The sequence below is a fragment of the Maniola jurtina genome, chromosome 8 (assembly GCF_905333055.1).
Source record: "Maniola jurtina chromosome 8, ilManJurt1.1, whole genome shotgun sequence".
NCBI lineage: Eukaryota > Metazoa > Arthropoda > Insecta > Lepidoptera > Nymphalidae > Maniola > Maniola jurtina.
In genome coordinates this window covers 6,571,951-6,596,695 of record NC_060036.1, presented here as the reverse complement: position 1 = coordinate 6,596,695, position 24,745 = coordinate 6,571,951, and the positions used below count along the sequence as shown (strand labels likewise).

Below are 24,745 nucleotides of genomic sequence, written 5' to 3'. Positions count from 1 at the left end.
GGGAAAACTTGTCCCCACAGCTCAAGCGTTACTCGACTTTGTATCCGAAAATGGACTGCGTCAATGTAATTCGGTACTAAATAATAGGAGAAAAATACTGGACCTAGTTCTTGTCAATTTACCTGCGTGCTCTGTCAGTTATTCATATAACTCTATTAGTAATATTGATCCACCACATCCCCCACTTGAAATAAATTTACCTGACGTAAGACCGGACGGACTGACAGTTAATACTTCTATCGAGCGGTTTGACTACTATAAGGCAGATTACGATTCCATTATCGAGTACTTAAAAGGCATTGACTGGCATAAGCTAATGGATTTAGACGATACAAACGATTTGGTTAGTGTGTTTTATGACAAATTGCATACTGCTATCTCTAACTATGTTCCGCGACGAAAAGTAAGGGGTAATAAGTATCCTGCGTGGATAAGTAGCAAGGTTGCAAAAAGAATCCAAGAAAAACATAAAATACTAAAACGATATAAAAAGTACAAAAATCCTAGGGATGAACTCGAGTTAAGAATACTTAGTGACCGATGTGACAGACTTACGCGTGACGCTTACAATAACTATAATAATGAACTTGAAAAGCAAATTCAAATAAACCCAAAAGCATTTTGGACATTCTTGAAAAGTAAGCGTAAAAACTCGAACTCGTATCCAGCAACAATGAATGATGGAGTTAATACATCTTCTAGTGGCGATGGAATATGCAACATGTTTTCAAATTTCTTTGCCTCCGTCTACGAAGACCCTAATAACACCTGCAATAGTAACTGCTCTTCTGCCAATCTGAAAAAAAATCTCTACTTAGGTTATAGCGACAACCTGGCATTTATTGAATTAAGTGAAGACCAAATCTTAAAAAAACTTAGAGACTTGGATATAGCAAAAGGTGCTGGATCAGATAACATACCACCAATATTCATAAAACGATGTGCAACCAGTTTAACATTACCTTTATATCTAATATTCAGAGCTTCTTTACGCTCTGGAAGCTTTCCCTCGGTATGGAAACAAGCAAAAGTTGTACCAATTTTCAAAAGTGATGACAAAAAAGATGTCCGCAACTATAGACCCATATCCATTCTTTCGGTTTTTGCCAAGGTCTTCGAATCTTTAGTGTGTCCTATAGTTCAATTGCATTTTCAACGTTTTGTTTCTGAACATCAGCATGGATTCTTGCCAGGTAGATCCACGTCCTCTAACCTAGTAAGTTTCACGACCTCGTTATCAGCAGCTATCGACTCGCAAAAGCAGGTGGACACGATATACACAGATTTTAAAAAGGCTTTTGACAAAGTACCACACCGAAACCTAATTGAGAAACTTTCGTATTATGGATTTTCTGATCCACTACTGCAATGGTTTACATCATACTTAAATGATCGTTCTTTTTATGTTGTCGTTAACGGGTTTAAATCCTCAGTGCACTCAATAACATCAGGAATCCCTCAAGGATCACATCTTGGTCCGATTTTGTTTAATATTTTTGTGAACGATATTGTTTTCTGCTTTGAACACTCCACACCATACCTGTATGCTGATGATTTAAAATTCACAAAAATAATTTGTTCCCCAAGGGATTCACTTTTACTACAAGATGATTTAAACAGGTTAACAGACTGGTGCACATCAAATGGCATGCAACTTAATTGCAATAAATGTCTCCACATCAAATTTACCCGCAGGCATAACACTATACCAACGCAATATAGTCTAAACGGCATAAGCTTAAAAGAAGTTGATCTCATAAAAGACTTGGGTGTTATGTTAGATAGCAAGTTGACATATCTTAATCACATAGATAAGGTTATTGGCAAATCATCTAAATTGCTAGGTTTTATTATGAGGCAAGGTAGAACCTTTAAAGAAACTAAAACTAAAATAGCTCTTTATAACAGTCTTGTCCGTAGTCACCTGGAGTACTGCAGTGTAGTTTGGCGGCCACATTATGCTACACACTATTTAAGATTAGAACGTGTCCAAAAAAGATTCATGTGGCATCTGTCGTATTCAGAAAAAATACACAAAACAGTTATTTCGTATAAAGATAGACTAAAAAACTTTAAAATGATGACCCTTAAAAATAGAGGTGACTTGCTGGATCTTATGTTCCTATATAAACTGCTAAGAAATAAAGTAGACTGTCCAAGTTTACTTAGCCAAATCAATTTCAGAGTGCCGCGTAGATATCCACGCGCTGCCATAACTCCCTTAGTGCCACCACTCAGTAGAACAGTCTTTGGTGCCAACGCTACTCTGCCCCGGTTGTGTAAACTATACAACGAGCGTAGTCGGTCGATAGACATAAATACAAATTCGCTCGCTATGTTTCGCAAGCTAGTGATAAGCGACCTAGTCAAATAGCTGTACACGAAACTGAACATATATATTATAGTGTAAATAAGGTATTAATTTATTTTTGTATTCTTAAAATTAATGAATTTATATTTTAACTTTTCATATTGTTATTTTAGTCACTATTCAAAATTTATATAATATATATATTTTGTTTAACTACCATTAGAAAATGAAAGTAGGTTTTATGAATTGTAAACTTATTTTAGAAATAAGACCATAGTATGTTTAAAATATAAGAAAACAGTAACAGTATAAACTTTAAAAATTGTATCATTAGATAATGTACCTAGTTAATTTTAATTTTTTATCTTGCTTATTCATTTTAAATATAATATGTATCTTTCATACTGCATTGAACTAGAAAAATCGTTAGTTAGCATAATATCCTCTTTGTAACTCTTTGTGGTATTTGTACGGAATTTGCATGTAGTGTTTACTTTTAAATGATTTAACATAGTTAAGCATGATAGAAAAACCAATGTATTTATTATAGTTATTAAATTTATGTTAAATCGCTAGTAAACCTTTAAATAAAAATAAAAATAAAATAAAATAAATATAATATCGTCGTCACATGGTACTTACAGCTGACGGATATGTTTTTCCAAGACGCGAGTAAATTATGATCAGGAATCAGGATATCATCTATATTTACTTAACAGGGCTCGCTCCGTCACTCGCTTCATACAATCGTAGTTCCAATTTCATTTGAATATTAAGCAACCAAAGTCCAATGAAATTTTGCAGACATATTCTAGAAACTAATATCTATGCCTGGGGTTTTCCAAATTTCTGTTAAAATATTCGGTTTCAAAGTTACGCGGTCTAAAAATTCACATACAAATCTTTGAGCTCCTGTAATTTTGAAACTACATATTTTTAGAAAAATCTAAAACACCACAGGCAGATATTAGTTTTTAGAATATGTCTGCAAAATTTCATGGCTTTTGGTTGCTTAATATTCAAATGAAATTGGAACTACGTTTGTATGAAGCGAGTGACGGAGAGACCCCTCTTAATGCAGCAACAAAATGTAGGTCCCCTACCTATGTTAGATGTTGATTGTGTCGGTTATTGTAATAATAATGAAAGATTCATTAATTATAACTTATGGAACGCGAGCTAATTAACATTCCATTTTTTAACACAAACGATTTATTTGGCATCAGCTCCCTATTTAAAATAGCAATGAATAGTTTGCAAACCCAAATGTTTCGCAGGGCATGTCGCAAGCGCCATGACAATGTACTGGTAACATAATACAATTGCGAACGCGGCCTCCGAAACAATACTTGTTTCTAACTTTACAGTTATACAAACTAACGCCAAAGTGCCGATAAAACGTCCAACTTATCCGTTCTTTCCACTCTGGTTACTTCTAGTAAGACAGAATGTACTCGTTCCTCTTTGCAATTTAGTATCATGCCATTCTTGTACTTACTTCAAATATATTTTGTAAACAGCGTTTGTTTAGACTTTAGATGCAGTAACTATTATAGATTTTTCTAAAAATATGTAGTTTTAAAATTACAGGAGCTCAAAGATTTGTATGTGGAATTTTTAAGACCGCGTAACTTTGAAACCGAATATTTTAACAGAAATCTGGAAAACCACAGGCATACGTGTTAGTTTCTAGAATATGTCTGCAAAATTTCATGGTCTTTGGTTGCTTAATATTCAAATGAAATTGGAACTACGTTTGTATGGAGCGAGTGACGGAGAGACCCCTGTTAATGCATTCCACTAAAACTTTGAGCCCACGGAGTGCAGAATTCTAGAGTTTAGAGTCCTATGTTCTGTGTTTAATCACAGAATTCAGAATAGACTTTAGGTAATTGTCTTATTTAAAACTTTGGTCCTAATCTCTGCCATGGCTTGGATCTCTTACGTATAACGATTAGGTACCAAAAGTAAATGTAGAAATCGAAACTCAATCTGGCTGTATGATGAATATACATCATACTAATAGAATAGTGTAGGTCAAATTGTTATTGGAAATTATTTGGCCATCTTTTGTCCTTTCTAGAAATTTTGTAAGGTGATAAAATATTCAATATTTGTGATATATATTGGCCCTGATCCATCCGCTATTTGATACTATTTTAGCTGTTATCTTCCAAATATAAGAATAATGTATATACCTGCAGACCACTCCTATTGATCGGGAATCTGTCTCGGTCCATTTCTCGTTCATGAGGCAACGGAGAGTTTGATCGCCTCGGCAATGTGGCGTGTCCAGGAGACACCGCCTCTGACATATACACCTCATCTGCAAACAAATTTTCTGGTCAGTATATAACACAAATTAAATGTATCTAACATACTTATTATAAGATTGTGGTGCATTAGTATAGAAAAGTGATTAATATTGAATTAGTACAGTTGTAGGCAATATTCCACAGAGTGCAAAGTTGTTCGGTATACAGTATTCAGTAGAAATTAACCACGCTGAAGTAGACAGTAAAACAAGAAAACAGTGTTATTTAATAGGTGACGAGTGCTCCATGACATCGCTAAATATTTCTGGTACCGTTTTCTATTTCTAGCCAATCATCACGTTTTATGTAGCGATACTTTTTCCCCCGCGTCAGGGAGTTGTCGCACCATTCCAGTGAACGTAGAAATGAGTCCCGACACGTCAGAATTTCGCGAATGAATGACACTTTCTCACCAGTTTTTAGGGTACTGCTTCGACTATTATTCCCCGAGTCGTATGATGTATCACACGAGTTTTGCCTTTTCACCTTTATTTTACAAAGGCTTATAGCACTAGCTGCTTGTTCGTTGGAAAGCAAAAGAATGGTTGTAGATTTAATGGAATCGTTATCAGTGATTTTGTTATCAACGCAATCATTATCAATGACTCTAGTGACCGTTACAGTTGGTGCTAAATATTGGGCTGGTTTATGCTCTTCTCTGATTAATGTATAACTACGCCCAACGTGTCCAGCTAACGAAGAATTAGGATCATCCAATATCGACTCTTGAACATCATTAGGTGTGGAAACACAACAAAAACAACACAAACGACGGATCATGTCGAAAGTAGATCTCTCTTCATTTTCAACTTCACTAGAATTTACACTGTAAATATTAACTGGTTGATATGATGACACAGATTCATTTTTAGCATTGACGCTATTACTTTCAAAAGACTGGTATCGAGATTCTGGCACTGAACTTATTAAAGCTGCCATATTTTATTCACAAAAACAAAAACTTGACTGTCTGTGATTGCCATGAAACTAAACTAAATTATGTATATTGTATTTGTTTTAATGAAACAATTAATCCAAATATTATCGCATCCTGCGTGGCACGATTGTTTCCTGTTACGTATAACAGGCGATACGTTATGCTAGTCTACTGCACGCGCAGTAAACGAATATTGAAGTCAATTTAGAACCTGACTCATTAATTAGCTTCAAAATGTGCATGGTACTAGGAAGACCACCACTAATAATAATAGTGACATATATAACTCTATAATAATGTTTTAGATACCTTCAAAACTGACCGATCTTGGCACCATAGAGAGAGTACTCCATCTCAAAGATTTAATTGGTTTCTTCCCCACATTGTTAATGCCAGTTGAAAATGACGATGAATGTGTGGGGGGTTTCTTATTCACTGTATTAAGTGAATATAAGGATGAAGTTAAATCTTTGTTCGTATCTTTGACTCCTTTTTCAATATTTTCATTTTTTATGCATTCCTCTTGAGATTCGTCGATAACAAACTCTTGTACTGTTGCTAAAGATCCTGTATATCCAGATTCTGAACCATTAGAACTCGCGTTGTCAATTTTGTCACTGTTTAGTGCTATTTCTTCTTTTGTTTCAGACAAATGCAGTTCGCTTTTAGCTATAACATCCTCGAGCGGAGTTTTGTTGACAACTGTACATTTCTCTTTAGGAGTTGATGTTAATATTTGTACTTTATGTACTATTTTATTACTATCTGTGAAATCCTTGTCATTATTTTCTAAGAAAATTTTGTCTTGGTAAGTATTTTCGTTTGTGCCTTCCCTTTTTATACTTATTTCACCAATATTTTTTGTAGACACAGATTTTTCTTCATTCAAATCTTTACTTCTAACAGTTGAATTATCTTCTATTGTAGTTTCAGTAAACACTGCAGCAGGTGACTGTTTTAACACTGGAATTTTCAAGTCAGCGTTTATATTTCTAAATTTTATGGGAGTTATTTTTGGCAATTCGCATGGGACAGTCACTGCTTTTTTTTCAACAAACTTATCAGTAAAGTTGATTTTTTGGAAAGGTTTGTTCAAATTTGATATATTGCTTAGTGATATTGAAGTTTTAGAAGGGATTTCTTTGTATGGGCTTAATTCCTCGCTACTTTTTTCAACGGATGTTTTTTCTATCACCTTGTTTGTTAATAATGGGGTAAATTTTTCTAATTCTTTCAGTTTAAATACCGTCGTTGGAGTAGTTTGTTCAAAACTCCTCCTCTGATCGTCTCTAATTTTTCCATTGCTATAATCACATTTTTCGGGTTTTTGTAGTTGTTGATTTGAAAATTGCTCCTTTGAATTTAGCAAAGAGTCTTGTGACAGAGGTTTATTCTGGTTTGCCGTTTCTAAAATACAGTGAGTATTTTCATTTGTATCATTATTTATATTTGGTTTGTTTATTTGAAGTATACTTATTTCCTCTTGTGGAGGTGTAATTGATTTTAAATTCGTCACATTATGCGTCGAAATTTTTTGTGGGAAATTGTTGTAGATTTTTTTTTCTGGAAAATCCTTTAGTTTGTTTTTTGGCTCATCCTTTTCAATATTTTGTACCTTGTCATATTTTTTATCAGTGGTAACACTTACAGAAATATTTTTCTCATCAAGTATACCTTGACAGGATTCTATGTTATGATTTACACTGTTACATTCTTTTTCTACATTTTTAGGGTCTAGTGATTGTTGTTTTAAAATTTCCGCATCAATTTTTTTTCCTATCTTATAGGGTTCAGATATTTTTTGCTTGAGAGACACTGCTTTAGGCTTAGATAGCTCTGATGCTAGAAAAGAATACACCTTTAATTTTTCCCTGTGTTCCTCCCGTACCTTTGGTAAAGTTATTGGCTCTACATCTACAGTATCACTATCACTGCCTTCTGTTGTAAAACAATTCCAACACGTTACATCTGATTGTTTGCCGTTCTTCTTTTTCTTATTTTTAGATTTATTCCCATTCACTTCACTCATATTTTCACTTTTATTATTCACGAACTATATCAGTAAGTATAAACGGATTGCTTCACGGACCTACGGAGACTAAACCTATTTCCAAGTGTCCACGACTTTAAATAAGGCTCGCTCATTCAGGTATGTATAATGTATTTTAAACGACTTAATTATTCATGACACTCAAATGTTCCAGATGAAAATATTACATAACATTAAACAACAACTAAATTAAATTGTTTTTATGTGCATACCACAAGATCATTACAGATAATTTCACAAAGACAAATTAAAATTAATTGAGGAAACTAAATCCCTAATACTTGTCTATCGCATTTTAATAATATAATGTCATAACTTCTTTGCTTACGGGTATAAAAATAGTTCTTAAAAGAAACTTTAGTAGGTATCTAAATGTAAGCATATGATTAGGAAATCAACTCCACTTAAAATATTGTTGGTACCTATAAATATATTTAAATTCAATGTCGCAGCAGGCTTATAATACGCAATACTATAAACGAGAATTAACCTATTAACAAATATCTTATACCATTAGTGAACAATTCAAAATGACATGAAAATTATAGTAATTACAGAATAATTGGAGATAAGTAGATTTAGTCATAATATTTTGTAAATACTTAACAAGCGCCAATATTAAATAGAAGGTATCCAATAAATAGGTTTATCAGTGATAATAGTTAATTGTCTAATAATAGACATATTATTATTTATAAATATAAAAATATGTGGTCTAACCATAGAAACGCAACAAATAGCAAATAGGTGGGTTTAATTAGATCATGGGTCAAACAAATTATGCAATATGTAGGGCTGTTTCATCACAAGACGATTTATGATTAGGGTTGTCAGAAAAATTAAAGTATTTCAGCTATCCAACATGACATCGCACATTGAATGATGATGGCACAAAAACTGACCCTATGATAAATCTTGATTTTTCAATATGGTCATAAAGTGATAAGCTATTAAGCGATATCACATCTAGCGAAAACTATACAAGTTACCGATATATGATATATTCTGTTATGATGTGTTAGGACTTAGGACATAGGAGTACGTACGACATAGCTTTGAACCTTCGTGCTGCGCCTGCGATCACTCCTTTCATCCACCTTTATAACTATTGAGATTTGAGTGGGTAATATTATAAGATTTATAAATTTTAAAATAAGTAGAATTTTTTTATTTAACAATGGTAGGTAAGCTATATTTTATTACAATTTACATTCATGAAGCTATTGTCTTAATGATTTAATATATTAAGGATAAATATAACATTTTCACATAAACAGATGTTATCAGCTGGTAATAAAAAACATCTACTTAACTTATTTATAAATAGATAGGACTTCAAGATTCTCATGTTACAGAAACTTAGCTTCTGTTTCGTCATCATTGACACACTTGGTATGGTTTTGGTTGGTCTCAGGTGGTATGTGTGTCACGGTCATCGAACTACGTGAACAGTACAGTAGCTTTTATATTTAATAGCGTTATTGATTCAGAACACAGTTAGTATTATTACATATTAGCTGATATCTGCGAGTCCCTCCGTGTGGATTTATGGTTTTAAAATTAGCCTAGAAACTCTAAAGTAGCTTAATATCTTTCTCTAAGTTGTTGATTTTTCCTTTAATCGCGTCGCAACGAAGCAACGGATTCACGTGATTTTTTGTATGGGTATAATTTAAGACCTGGAGAGTGACATGCTAGTTTTTATCCCGGAAAATCAAAGAGTTCCCACAGGATTTATTAGGAAAAACGTATCCTTCGAAGTTGCGGGCATCAGCTAGTAACCGATAATTTAAGAGGGGTCTCTCCGTCACTCGCTTCATACAAACGTAGTTCATTTGAATATTAAGCAACCAAAGTCCATGAAATTTTGCAGACATATTCTAGAAACTAATATCTATGTCTGTGGTTTTCCAGATTTCTGTTAATATATTCGGTTTCAAAGTTACGCGGTCTTAAAAATTCACATACAAATCTTTGAGCCCCTGTAATTTCAAAACTACATATTTTTAGAAAAATCTAAAACACCACAGACACAGATAAATAAATTATGTCTGCAAAATTTCATGGACTTTGGTTGCTTAATATTCGAATGAAATTGGAACTACGATTGTATAGAGCAAGTGACGCAGAGAGCCCTGTTAAAGTTGGCTAATAACATCCTAAAATAATTTTGACCATTTTGTCTTCGAAGTATGTATCAACGAGTTACATAACTTATTAACTTTATGTAGGAGATCTGCTAATGATAAACAATCAAAATACAACGAGTGAGTATTGACCATTGTTTATCAATCGATTTTCCCATGTACAGTGTCAGATTGTGCAAGTTAGAAGTTTTACTAATAAGTATGATAACCAATCGACGCAGATAAGCCTTGGCCTCAAAACGTGAAGAAACAAATTCAAATGTACACGTAGCACACCGCTATAGTGATGTTTTTTTTTTTGCATTGTGCGCACGGAGGAAATCTAAGAGAATCGCTTATTTCAACAAAAAAACGACATAGATGTAAATAGATACGTGTAATGAAATAAAGATTAATTAATTTATTATAACACAATAATTTTACAATAAATTCTTTATCAACATCGTACTGCAAATTCAGCCTTATATGTTCATATTTTTAACCGACTTCAAAAAGGAGGAAGTTCTTAATTCGTTGGAGTCTTTTTTTCTGGACAGATTTGGATTTTTTTTGTTTGTTCCTTTTCAGGTAGTCCCATATAAACGTGAAGATCTGAGTCCAGGCGTCTTTGAGCAATCGGGGAACATACATAAAAAAAGATTCCGACGAATTGCGAACCTCCTTTTTTGAAGTCGGTTAAAAATGCTTAGCAAACTAGCAGCGGACGTAGATTTTACGAATTTTTAAAAGACCCTCTCTTTAATAATTCCTATGAAATAATTTATTTTAGACATCTAGGCATTCCAATACTGCCTAGCCTGGCAGATGTCATGTTTTGTCAAGCTTTACCAGCTACAATTACGCAGGTACGCGCCGCACTCGCCGAATAAAATGATAACGTCATTTCGTTGATTTTCAGTTCGTTGGTTTAGGTGGACGGAAGTTCGGCGCGTGCTGATCAGCTAATAAAATCAGCTTATGGACTAATTACATCACAGTCGCCATCGAATCCGTGCGAGTGTTGCTCAACGTAATTGGTATTGGTAACTGCGCAGGCGCCACTCGAGTGTACTGTAATGGCTTATGGTAACAAGTATATCAAGTGTATTATGCTAAACCTATTAAGTATAGAATTATTGACCCTCATTTTATTGCAACGGTAGATATACTGACTACACTAGCCATAATTTTGTTTGAAGACTACGTAACCGTAGATGGGTATGTCAGCTTAGGTGAACCGAATAGCTACTCTAACTTTAATTTTAAGCTAGGTGTCTAACTTGGTATACATATAAATTGGTGTAGATATTAGATAAGTAGTATATCTAGAAATAACTACACTGAACATTAACAGTTTAATAGTACCTGCCAAAAAATGTTCATAATTTTTTGCGATTGAATTATGCAAAAAAAAGTAGGTGGTACTTATTAAAAAATGTTGAGTACAAAAGAATACAAAAACTGCGGTAACGGATGAACATAAATATTTAACTGGTTATTTTAGTAGGTAGGTAGTTAGGTACCCATTTTGATTCAAGTACCTATAATATATTAAAAAGAAACTTTAATCGTAAAACGATACTTAAGAGGGCTCTCTCCGTCACTCGATTCTACTCGCTTCATACAATCGTAGTTCCAATTTCATTTGAATATTAAGCCACCAAAGCCCATGAAATTTTGCAGACATATTCTAGAAACTAATATCTATGTCTGTGGTTTTCCAGATTTCTGTTAAAATATTCGGTTTCAAAGTTACGCGGTCTTAAAAATTTACATACAAATCTTTGAGCCCCTGTAATTTTAAAACTACATATTTTTAGAAAAATCTAAAACACCACAGACACAGATATTAGTTTCTAGAATATGTCTGCAAAATTTCATGGACTTTGGTTGCTTAATATTCAAATGAAATTGGAACTACGATTGTATGAAGCGAGTGGAAGCAAGTGACGGAGAGAGCCCTGTTAATCCATCCATCCATCAGCCTGTATGCGTCCACTGCTGGACATAGGCCTTTCCAAGAGCGCGCCACCAAACACGGTCCTCCGCCTTCCTCATCCACCCGCTCCCCGCCACCTTCTTCAGGTCATCGGTCCAGCGGGCAGGAGGTCGTCCCACACTGCGCTTACCGGTACGCGGTCTCCACTCCAGAACACGTCTGCCCCAACGGCCGTCGGTTCTGCGACAGACATGACCTGCCCATTGCCACTTCAGCTTGCTAATCCTTTGAGCTATGTCGGTCGCTTTTGTTCTTCTGCGAATTTCCTCGTTCCGGATTTTATCCCTGAGTGTGATACCCAACATAGCTCGCTCCATAGCGCGCTGAGCGACCTTTAGTTTGTGGACGAGGCCAACTGTCAGTGTCCACGTTTCTGCTCCATACGTCATCACAGGTAGGACGCACTGATTGAAGACCTTAGTCTTAAGGCTTTGCGGTATCGACGATTCGAAGACCTGACGTAGCTTTGAAAATGCTGCCCAGCCTAGCTGAATTCTTCTGTCAGCCTCCTTGTCGAAGTTGTTCCTGCCGAGTTGTATAATCTGGCCGAGGTAGTTATATTCTTGAACAACTTCGATGCTAACATTCCGGACGGTGACGGGTCTTGAGATAGCGTGCTCGTTAAACATTACTTTCGTTTTGTCTATGTTCATCTCAAGACCTACTCGTCTGGAAGAACAGCTAAGCTCGATCAGCATTTCCTCAAGGTCCTGCAGCGATTCAGCCAATAGAACTATGTCGTCCGCAAATCGCAAGTGTGAGATATTTTCGCCATTCACGTTTATGCCTCGACCTTTCCAATCCAATTCCTTAAACACGTCTTCTAGGGCACAGGTGAAAAGTTTTGGGGATATTACATCTCCCTGCCTCACACCTCTTCGTATAGGGATTGGATTGGTTTGTTGGTCTTGGACTTGGACGGACCTGTTAATATCTTCATTAATTTATAACTAAGTGTATTGTAGAAAATATGTATGAACAATGCATCATATGTCAGTTTTATTGACACCAAAAAAAACAGATCGCACACTAAATGCGAACCGCAAATGCCGCACGCGCCATACGTAACATATAACTACTCGTATAGTAAGCTAACTACTGAAAGTGCATATAACATCCGCACGCACCAAATTAATAAATGCGGCTACTAATAAAAGTGAGCATTTTCAGTCGTCGTCGTCAAGTCATCAACTGCTGGTGCTCTTTACGACTTGTTTGATATAATTCTGTCCTCCTAGCGGGAGAACTGGCAACACTGTGGAAACAGCTGGATAAAAGCAAGCACAAGACTGCGGAGTGTGGAAATAGTTGAAAGATATCTCTTTCGACTGAAAATTTTCTTCCATTCTATACTAATATAATCTGCGACCAGCTTTAGCGAGCCACCGTGGAGTCAGAGAAAGTTCTCATCTACGCGGTAAACACGGGTGAACATTCGAATGCTGTTTTCCCATGCTGACGAGAAAGTGGTTAAGCGAAAACCTTTACTAGCCTAATGATGTTTTATTGGTCCTAAAAATATCACTTATTGTCATTTTTGCAATGTACCTACTCGCTGTTTGTGACATACTTTCGTCGGTAGGCACCTAAGACGAAAGGATGTCAAAGAAATTTTAATTTTAGAAATCAGAATAATATTTATCACTTTAAGAAACTGCATTTAAATTTCTAAACTTTGAATTTATAATTCAATTTAAAAAAATTGTAAAACTTGCAGTTTAATTTCCAAGCATAAGGCATGCTCAGTTTTATTCTTATGCATTTTTTCTGCTTTTTCTTAACATGTATAATATATTTAAATTTATAAATTCTTTCTATAGTTTAGTGTAGTAAAGTTTAGATAATTAAATATCAATATATGGTTAATGCAGTCTATATTATTATCTACATTTTAATCTTGCCTACATTTTGATCAACGACTGTAACAGAGTGAAAAGATAGGCATAATAGTCAAATATTCTTCGTTCGTGTTTTATAGCATACTAGAGGATGCCCGCGACTTCGTCCGCGTAGATTTAGGTTTTTAAAGATCCCATGGGAGCTGTTTGATATTCCGGGATAAAAAGTTGCTTATGTCAATTATGGATGAGTTTTTAGGAATCCCGAGGGAACTGTTTGTTTTTTCGGGATAATAAGTAGCCTATGTCCTTCCCCGGAATGTATCCTAAGTCTGTACAAAATTTCATTAAAATCGGTACAGCGGTTGAGCCGTAAAAGCGTAGCAGACAGACAGACAGACACACTTTCGCATTTATAATATTATAGTATGGATAGTATGGATTGTAATAAATGAACAAGTGTAAATTAAAAATTTTCAACACCCCCGACAAATCATTTTCAAATAAATAATTATGTATACCTAGGCAACGTCCATCTTGACAGCTTGACATTTGTCAATTTACACTTGAATATTATGAACCTAAGGTTTATCTAACCTTCTTTTCTACAAGAAAACTAGAAAAGAGCTGATAACTTTTAAACGGCTGAACCAATTTTTTTGGATTATAGCTAAGAACACTCTCGATCAAGCCACCTTTCGAACAAAAAAAAGTAAATTAAAATCGGTTCATTCGTTTAGGCGCTACGATGCCACAGACAGATACACAGATACACAGACACACAGATACACAGATACACACGTCAAACTTATAACACCCCTCTTTTTGGGTCGGGGGTTAAAAATGTCTCCAGATATCTACCTACTAGTAACTATTACGAAAGTTATCACATTAAATAAAGAACCCTGTAAGTTTTAGTTAAATAAAAAACTTGAAAGCAGGGTTGGTGTTATATGGTCTATAGTTTTATATGAACACCTAAATTATTTGATAACATCATACAAAACGTAACTATGGTACCTTATGGCCCTGAAGGCGTCGCTCGTTAATATTACAAGAAACAATGTTGTGTAAGTACCTACCTTTTTAACTTTATCTCTCAGGTTAGGTCAACGACTGACGCGTAAACTCACGTTATAAACTAAACATTTCATGTACCTAGCCTAGCTGTTTCGTAACAGACTGTAAACAATCTACCTGTGTTGTTTCAAACGCTGTAATTTTACATATTTTATTAACATTTAAATATTTATCGGTTTCTGACGTTTTTGTAAAACTAATTAGATTCTAGCAACAGATTAAAAATATGGTTAGATAAAGAAGTCCCCGTATGACCTACATCAGATGCCATGTAATACCAGAGAGCCAGAAATTATGGTAGTTCCAGAACATTAAAAATGAACTGTTGTTTAGAATTTAGTACCTATATATCATAATTTTACAAAATGAAATGCGTTGCCGGCTTGTTTGGTTTTTATTCTGTACGCCAGGAGTGAACTATTTTACATATTTTAAAAAATCTGATCTCAAAATATGTACCTACTTACCTACCTACTAAATTTTATTCAAATGTACCTATTTATTCTGCTGGGCAGTTGCGTCACTACAATACTGGTTGACCTCGGATACATCTTAGCTTCTGAGTTCTGTCATAAATTGCCTTCCTTATACCAAGTTAACTTTAAGCGTTGTGTTCTTCCTACGCATTTTATTAAAAATTCAGTTTACAGGCAATAAATATTCTTGTTCACCTATAAAATCTTCTTGTACTTCAAAAGTTTGTCTATCACTATTCATTGCCTATGCGTTCGCACATGGTTCGTTCAAATGAGTTGGTATTTTATAGGTACAGTTGTTGTTGAAACTTGCGAAGGTTTCTGAAATAGTACTATTAACGTACAATGGCACGCAAGTCTTAATGCAACGCATGCCCTGAATTAAAAAATAGTTTAAATAGGTAGGTATAAACAACTAGTTCCAATTAGGTATGCTGATTGAAGATCGCTAACTGACAAAAACTTAAACACAGAATAAACCTGAGAAACGTGAACAACTGATGCGACAGAAACAGGTAAAAAACACGAGGCTTACAAAGGTCAAGATCAAGTAAAATGGAGTTAACATAAAATAATCTGCTTTGGTCCAGTAGGTACGACGTCACTATATTTCAATCAAAAAGAGGGCAAAATGGCCGGTTTATTTCTCTTCAGTGCCGGCATGAACCTATGGACTACGTATATGTATAGTAATTCTTAGTTTTACTAGGTACTAGTACTTGGGGTACCAGCCAAATAACCTCCCCGTGTGCCTGTGTTGCGGGTAACCGCAACGCTTGGGCCGGTGTGCCCTGGTAACATGGTTGACAATTTCTCCTCATGGGATATTGTCGGCCATGGCTAACTGACCTGCATGCATTGCATGAGGTTTGTAGTCGGTAGTCCGACATAACCACTGTGCTCATACGGGTGAGTACAGTGGTCATGTCGGACGTGGGAATCTATGACAGATTTTCCTCACGAAAAAAAGTTAGGTACTAGTACTTACTTAAAAATTCTTTGAGTGCCGGTTATTGGTTTAGCAACTGTGACATATTATGACACTAGCAACTAGTGTAGTGTATTCTTTATGAGTTTTCTCGACCGACTTCAACATACATGTGCAGAAACAAAATTTTTTTTTCTTTGTAGTGGTTTTGGAAGGCGGTTTTTTAAATATTTTCTTTTATTTCAATCTAGTATTCCGTACGATCAGATTCATTTCAATGTTGTTTAGTCACTTCAAAATTGCGAATACACTTCTACCACAGTGTTGCTAATCAATGAGTTAATATATGTGACATTTGGAGCGTAGTATTGCTCGAGGTGCACTCCATGCTATTTGCATGTTACTTCATCGAAATATAAGCCTTGTTTGGGCGGTCACCAGTCGACAGCTCGCCTCTCATTTCGTTAGGGTTCCCACCCTCTTTATTACGGTCGATGACTAAACTAGAACACAATAACCTCACGTTGGTCATAATTTAACGTTTCTTAAAATTTTGGCCGCTAATTTCACTGACCCTATTTGAAACACGAATATTTTTAATAGTATACAGACATGAACCCAGTGTGAAATGTATATGTCACAGCCAAAGTAATAAATCCTGATATTATATATATTATCTAGTCATTATTTATAATGTCTACCCAATTTAGATAAACTGATAATTGACACAGAATTAATCACATTAACTAGCAATTTTATATAATTTCTTCGAAGACTTGGATGATGTAATAAAACAAGTAGGTACTTACAGGTAAATATTATAAAATTATATTTCAATTTGCCTTATGCATACCTAACTATATGTGTAGCAATATTATATATACCTATCTTTACTTAATAGACCACTAGATGACGCCCGCGACTTTGGGTTAATTTAGTTTAAATTAATTGATGCAAGCAATGACTAACTTGCACTAAAAAGCTTAAAATAAAAATAAAATAAAAACTGACTTTCAAAACCACTACAAAGTAAAAAAATCCTCTATGACGTACGCAGGTATTTTTTCGACATTTTGCTCGATAAATCAAAAACCATTATACATAATCTATTTTAGAATGTACAGGTAAAGCCCTTTCATATGATACCTCACTTGGTAAAGTTATCTTACTTTGAAAATTTAAACACATTTTTAATTTTTTTAATGATCTAATCACAAATTCACGGTTTTCGGATTTATTCCTTTATTTGTGTTATAAGACCTACCTACCTGCCTTTCATGATTCCAGGTCAACGGGAAGTTATAGGTTTTCTTGATAGACACGACGGACGGACAGACAGACAGACAACAAAGTGATCCTCTAAGGGTTCCGTTTTTCCTTTTGAGGTACGGAACCCTAAAAATTCGATTATACACCTACCTACCTAATTAAACGCGTTGCACTCTCTGTTTACAGTGAGACGTAGGGGAGCTTGGTGATACCTGCCATGAAGCCCACATCGTTGCCCGCGGCGACACACGCCAATACAAACATATGGCGACAGGTGGTCTTGTTTCTCAACCACACTCTAAACTATTGCAGTTTTAGGTAGGTAGGTAGGACTGAAGCCCACCGCAAGCAACGCTGCATATCTAGTGAACGCATCTGCATGAATGCTTTCATACATCAGCGTAATTGGAGGCTCACAAAAAGTCGATAAGTCACAAATCCTAAATTTTAACAAAATTATAAATTTATAACACCCCCGACAAGTGAAGGTTACAGTAACTAGAAAAGAGCTGATAACTTTCAAACGGCTGAACCGATTTTCTTGGATTAAGTATAGCTAAGAACACTCTCGATCAAGCCAAGCCACCTTTCAAACAAAAAAGACTAAACTAAAATCAGTTAATTAGTTTTGGAGCTACGATGCCACAGACAGATACACAGATATACACGTCAAACTTATAACACCCCTTTTTTTGGGTCGGGGGTTAAAAAATGACAAGTTGTGTTACAAACTACAATAAAGGATTAAATCGACTTTTTGAATTGGAACAGTGAAATTAGTACATCCCGCGTAGTTTTATAGTAGGTGATGTTCATATGGCAATAAATAAAAAGCGTTAAGGCAGTCGTTGTTCCTCATTTCATGAATTTTCCAAAACCTACTGCAGGTATACCTACCTAAAACTGGGCAAGTACTTAGTGTAAAAGAGAAAAATCAAGTTCTTTTAGAACATTTTCTGTATGGGTTGGGTACTTACTTATATTGGACGATAGGTTATTGTATTTTGTAAAAACTGCTTAAAAAGTTAAATTCTGTTGTTGTGACATTTATTCTTTTGCTCCTGTATCGTTCAAATGAGCCATGGAGTCCTTCGCGTTATGTATAATAACCAGAATAGGAGGGAATATGACTAATAATATAATATATTTCATGACTAAAATAACCGAGTTAAGGCATCAAAGGGCTGGTATTTAGTTGCCATACAACACCAATCGTTACTTTGAGGTCGTCGCGATATCAACTTCAACTGGTTGTGTAATATTGGAATGCATGCCGCCATTATTTCATAACAATTTTATTTATTCAGCTTTATTAACCGTTCGATTGAATCTCGCGGAATGTAGTGTGGCTGTGAAAGAGGCAAGTGAAAGCCTTCGATATAGAATAATAGCCGTCACACAATTGGTTACATGTACCTACGCGCATTAAATTTATTGCATTTTATCACAATGCTTTTCCGTTTTTCTTTTCTTTTTGAGTTAAATGCCATTTAAATAGAGGATAATTTCTTGTTTATTTTAAACTATCTGCTTAACTAACTATTTAATCAATTTATGAGACACTGGGTGGGTAAGCACTTGCACTCTCAATGTTTCACGGGTGGTAACTTGACAAATAAAACAGTTTAACGAAACAACCTATAAACATAGTCATAGCTCACAAGCAATTAATTTTATTATTGACCTGAAATCACGATGATTTATTATTAAAAATCACAGTCAGTCTATTTTGCCGCATAGGTCTTATTATTTATTAATGTTATTGTTACCTTTTCACTGTACGTGTGAAAATAGCTTTCTGATATCAGTCCACACTTTTGCCACGCTTTCGTAGACCGGCTATCTATATTCTTAGTTAATTTGAGCCATACCAGAATCATGGATAAATAATTACCTAGTATAATAAACATTTAGTTATTTGTCAACAAAATGTAATTATTTACTAAGTAGCTCAGCACAACAGTAGGTGCTATCCATACTTCCATCCTCCATCCATTTTAATATTATAAATGCGAAAGTGTGTCTGTCTGTCTGTCTATCTGTCTGTCTGTATGTCTGCTACGCTTTCACGGCTGATTCGCTGAACCGATTTTAATGAAATTTTGTACAGACTTAGGATACATTCTGGGGAAGGATATAAGCAACTTTTTATCCCGTAAAATCAAACAGTTCCCACGGGATCTTAAAGGTATTAATCTAGGTTTTTAAAGAAACCTAAATCCACGCGGACGATGTCGCGGGTATCCTCTAGTTTTAATATAATTACACTGAAACCGGATAGAATAAACAGTAGCTATTTAGCCGTGAAATTAGGCAATAAGATCACCAGATACGTCATTCGAGGCTTGGACTGAAACATGATTTGTTTCACCAGTGATATTCAAGAAACCGTCGCAATGTTTAAGATTGATCAGGGATCGAGTTACATTCATAGGCTGTTCATGATTATGGGTGCCAACATTTTAAGTATTCCAATCACCTACCAACTGACACGTACGAGTTTCCTTTTATATATTTACAATGGTGACCACCACCTAAAATGTTGTCTTCAAGTATCTAGTCAATGTACGGAACTACAAGTAACTGCAGCAGACTGTTATATAGATATAGAAAATAATAGAAAAGATTTATAGTAGGATTTCCTTTATTTCTTCTTCTTTATGTACTTTTCCATTATTGAACGTTAGTAGTCAGTTTTCTAAACTTTGCCATGATTTAATAGCTCTCCGACTGTTTTTAACCCCCGACCCAAAAAGAGGGGTGTTATAAGTTTGACGTGTGTATCTGTCTGTGACATCATAGTTCCTAAACTAATGAACCGATTTTAATTTGGTTTTTTTTGTTTGAAAGGTGGCTTGATCGAGAGTGTTCTTAGCTATTATCCAAGAAAATCGGTCCAGCCGTTTGAAAGTTATCAGCTCTATTCTAGTTACTGTAACCTTCACTTGTCGGGGGTGTTATAAATTTTTAATTTACACTTGTTATTCTAGTCCACTCCATTATATATTTCGCAGTCATGACTTCTTTCTTATTCCCATTTTAGAGATTTACTCTTATCCCGCTAATTTCTGATACATATTTATTTTGTTATTTAATAAAAAATGTAATTAATTGTACACTGATTTGGAGACAACTCTGACATATTGTTATTCGTAAGGACGCGACGAATAAAAATTAGTTAGATTAGAATCAAAATGAACATACGATATAAATTAAGTGTTTTGCTTGCAAAGTTGTAACTCTGTGTCTATAGCAAGGACGTTGGAGCGAGTAGATAGTTATTCGATTGTTTGAAGAACCATAGTACTTAACAATCGTTTATAGCCAATAAAATAATTCAGAAACAATTCTTTTTGCATCCGGGTCGATTAAAGTTGAGTAATAGTAGGTACTGGCTGACTTAACCTGCATTGTAAGGTCAATCTAATAAGCTCAGCTGTAAAAACAGATGCCGAAACATTGCGCGCGAAGCCAATAATATGTGGGTAGATAAAGCGTATATTATATAGGTACGGTTACATCGGATAAACCGGAAATGTTATCAGGAAACCGGTATCCGGAGTTTTTGAAAGGTGTTACGTTGCGGCTCATGGTTCGACAAGTGGTGCAAAAAATAAGAACAAAAGTAGCTACAAACACAGCTGATAAACAAGTGTAAATTAAAAATTTATAACAGCCCCGACAAGTGAAGGTTACAGTAACTAGAAAAGAGCTGATAACTTTTAAACGGCTGAACCAATTTTCTTGGATTATAGCTAAGAACACTCTCGATCAAGCCACCTTTCAAACAAAAAAAAACTAAATTAAAATCGGTTCATTAGTTTAGGCGCTACGGTGCCACAGACAGATACACAGATACACAGACACACAGATACACACGTCAAACTTATAACACCCCTCTTTTTGGGCCGGGCGTTAAAAAATAATATGAAAACTGATTAGTTGTCGTCAACGCCAATGTCAACTTTCGATTAATTTAATATTCGATATCTTAAATTGTATTGCAAATATATCGACATCTCACGATAACAAAGTTTTGAAAACATTTTCGGAATTAGGCTGATTTCTTTTATTTGATGGCAAGTTAGTCATGGATTGTTATCCTGTGATAAGTAAGAACCTGTAGGTTAAGCCTACTTCAACCATAATTTATGCTTAAATTATGAGTTTAATAAACTGCTCCTTACAAAAGCAGTTTATTAAACTCATAATCTACTCGTAATTGCTTTCAACTCGGCATCATGCAAAAAAAAAACCATATAAATCGGCATAAAATAGAAATAAATAAATCATACCGTAATTATAAGCAGCATAGCTTTACCATTACAGTGGTTTGTAAGCCACGGCTGAAGCTTCATCTTGAATTGACCCTGAAGGCGGTCTCTAAGTCCTACCCGCTCATCCTTCATAATGAGCCTAATGCATCTGCACTAGTGCACGTTCTTTAGAGGTTGGATTGCCACCAAGGTGGTTTAAGTGGGTAGAAACCCCCCCGATTTCTCCCCATAGCGATCGGATATCTTAAGGCAGTTTTTAACCCCCGATCCAAAAAGAGGGGTGTTATAAGTTTGACGTGCGTATCTGTGTATTTGTCTGTGGCATCGTAGCTCCTAAACTAATGAACCGATTTTAATTTAGTTTTTTTGTTTGAAAGGTGGCTTGATCAAGAGTGTTCTTAGCTATAATCCAAGAAAATCGGTTCAGCCGTTTGAAAGTTATCAACTCTTTTTATTCTTTATTCTTTATTTTTTATTTGCATTCATGTCTTACATCATAATAGAAAAAAATTATAATAATACAACATGAAGCCCCGTCAGGGCGCTGCAAAGTAATTAAATATAAATAAAATGTCACGTATATAAAAATGAAAAAGTTAAAAAATGTTATGGAAACTCCTAACTAATTATGTCCCTTTTCAAGTTATTGTAACCTTCACTTGTCGGGGGTCTTATAAATTTTTAATTTACACTTGTATCTATTGCACTGCACTAGTAGTTATAGTTAGACATTACGGCCGGTATGTTGACATCAAAGCCGCAAAGAGTGAAAATAGATAGTTAAACAACGGTTAGGTCCACTTTTTAACCTGGTCATGTTCGGACGGCGGCGCATGTCTTTGTAGTAGAAGAAGGGAACATGTAGATTATGCTTATGGGATATTTTAACTTAACAAATAAATGAAGCGAAAATGCGATAAATAAAATAATCTATACTAAGTTATAATAAAACTATAACTGAACCATTTCCGTACAATGAAATAAATATGTTATGTTTTGAAAGTTTTAATCTGAGGAAGCATCATTATCGATAACATCGATGTATAGACCACACAAATTTTTATTTTTATTTTTTGTGTTTGTGTATGTAAAGATATGGAATACTCCGGATTAACATAAGTATAGCATAGTGTTTATTTCGAAAAACGATAGGGGTTGCTCGGGATTGGGATTTTTGTTATTGAATTCAAATTACCTTCTCCATAACTCCGTCAAATCTTGATCAATTCTAACAATTATTTTTAGGGTTCCGTACCTTAAATGGAAAAATGGAACCCTTATAGGATCACTTTGTTGTCTGCCTGTCTGTCCGTCCGTCCGTCGCGTCTATCAAGAAAACCTATAGGGTTGATATATCGAAGAGGTCGCAATAATTTCTAGCACTACAAAAGGATCTTATACTTAATCCATGTCGATGGAAAATATAGAACCACAAACTGTGACCGCTAATTGGCGCGTGGTTAACATTTCGATTAGAGAGTTCAATGACTTTAAATTAGAAACCCCGAAGTTAGCTTACTTTACTTTGGAACTAAACGTTAGTTAAGTAGGTAACTACAAACAGCTCAGTTAACGGCAATCTGTGAATACAAGTTAAAGTAGGTCGGTAGCTATACCCCTCTTGTATATCTCTTTAACTCAGGAGTTTATGACGAAATAGGTTTTATCTATACCTACATATTTCATATGAATTTTCAGTTGTTCCCAACCATAGTTTTACCTAAACTCGCCCAGCTGACGTTCGTGGCGGCCGAGGTGGTGGAGTGGGGTTTTACTTAAAAAAAGACATCAGAATTAAAATATGCGATCACCCCAACCTTCACTCTGTAGAGCAAATGTGGATAGAGACTAAAACGAATGGTAGACGCATTGTCGTGGGCACAGCGTATAGACCGCCATGGCAGGATGTTAATTTGTTTCTAGACGCACTAACGCAATCTGTCACTTGTCTGTCCGATTGTGATAACATGGTTTTATTGGGCGATTTTAATATAAATCTGATAAATCAAATGGACGCTAAATCAAAGCTTTTTAAAGACTTTATTCATTGCATAAACCTGACTCAGTTAGTGACGCAACCTACTCACTTCACCGACCATAGTGAAACTCTCATAGATTTAATCTGTACAGATGCAAAGGTGCGAGAAGTTGCTGTGAAACATATCCCCGATTTAGGAAACCATGCGGTAGTTACAACCACATTAAATACGAAGAAAGAAAAAAGTAAACCCCGCTGGATAATGACTAGACCTCTAAAAGACGTAGACCCTCAACTTTTTAACCAGCATCTGAACGACGTACCCTGGAAGGACATAAATATTGAGAGCGAAGTAAATAGCATGGTAGCTTCATTTAATAACAATATATCAAACATTTTTGATCTCCACGCCCCGCGTAAAAAAACGCTTCTTAAAGAACAGCAGTGTCCATGGATAACTTATACCATAAAATCAATGATAAAATTACGAAATGCAAGCTACAGGAGGTACAAATCAACGCAAAAGGACTCACATAAAATATTTTACAAAGACCTAAAAAAAACTGTACTCGAAGCCATTGAAGCAGAAAAACATGCCTATTATAGATACTTTATAAACATACATATTAAGAACCCAGTAGTGATGTGGAAAAATCTAAAATCATTTTTAGTAATTAAAAAAAAGCAAGAACATGAGCTCCCTACGTCTTTAAATAACCCAGAACTTATTAATAAGCACTTTTTAGAAATCCCTTATAAAAATACGACCAAATTGTCCACTTATACTTTCTTTGAATTTAATAGGTTTGGTCCTGACACTTTTGATTTTAAATTAACCAACGAAAATGAAATATTAAAGATTTTTAAAGGGTTGAAATCGAATGCCACTGGCGTGGATAAAATCTCACTGGAAATGTTAGAGTTAACACTCCCACAAAGCCTCACCACTATAACCAACATAGTAAATAGGTCCATAGTAACTTCAACATTCCCAGATGTATGGAAAACAGCCATTGTTAAGCCTCTCCCTAAAATCGACAACCCTACAACCTTAAAAGATCTCAGACCTATTAGTATTCTCCCATGTATTTCAAAAATTTTGGAAAAGGTGATATGCAGTCAAATGACCAAATACATTGAGGACAAAAACATACTACCTAT

General features: G+C 35.1%; 1 protein-coding gene across 4 annotated transcripts in view; it reads right to left on the bottom strand.

Annotated features, from left to right (window-relative positions):
- The window catches only part of LOC123867648, an 89,804-nt gene that overhangs the window by 10,476 nt on the left and 54,583 nt on the right, over positions 1-24,745 (bottom strand). For all 4 annotated transcript variants that reach the window (XM_045909800.1, XM_045909801.1, XM_045909802.1 and 1 more), the window contains one exon: positions 4,510-4,637. In XM_045909800.1, the coding sequence (XP_045765756.1) occupies positions 4,510-4,637 (128 nt within the window). The remainder of the gene's footprint in view (positions 1-4,509; positions 4,638-24,745) is intronic.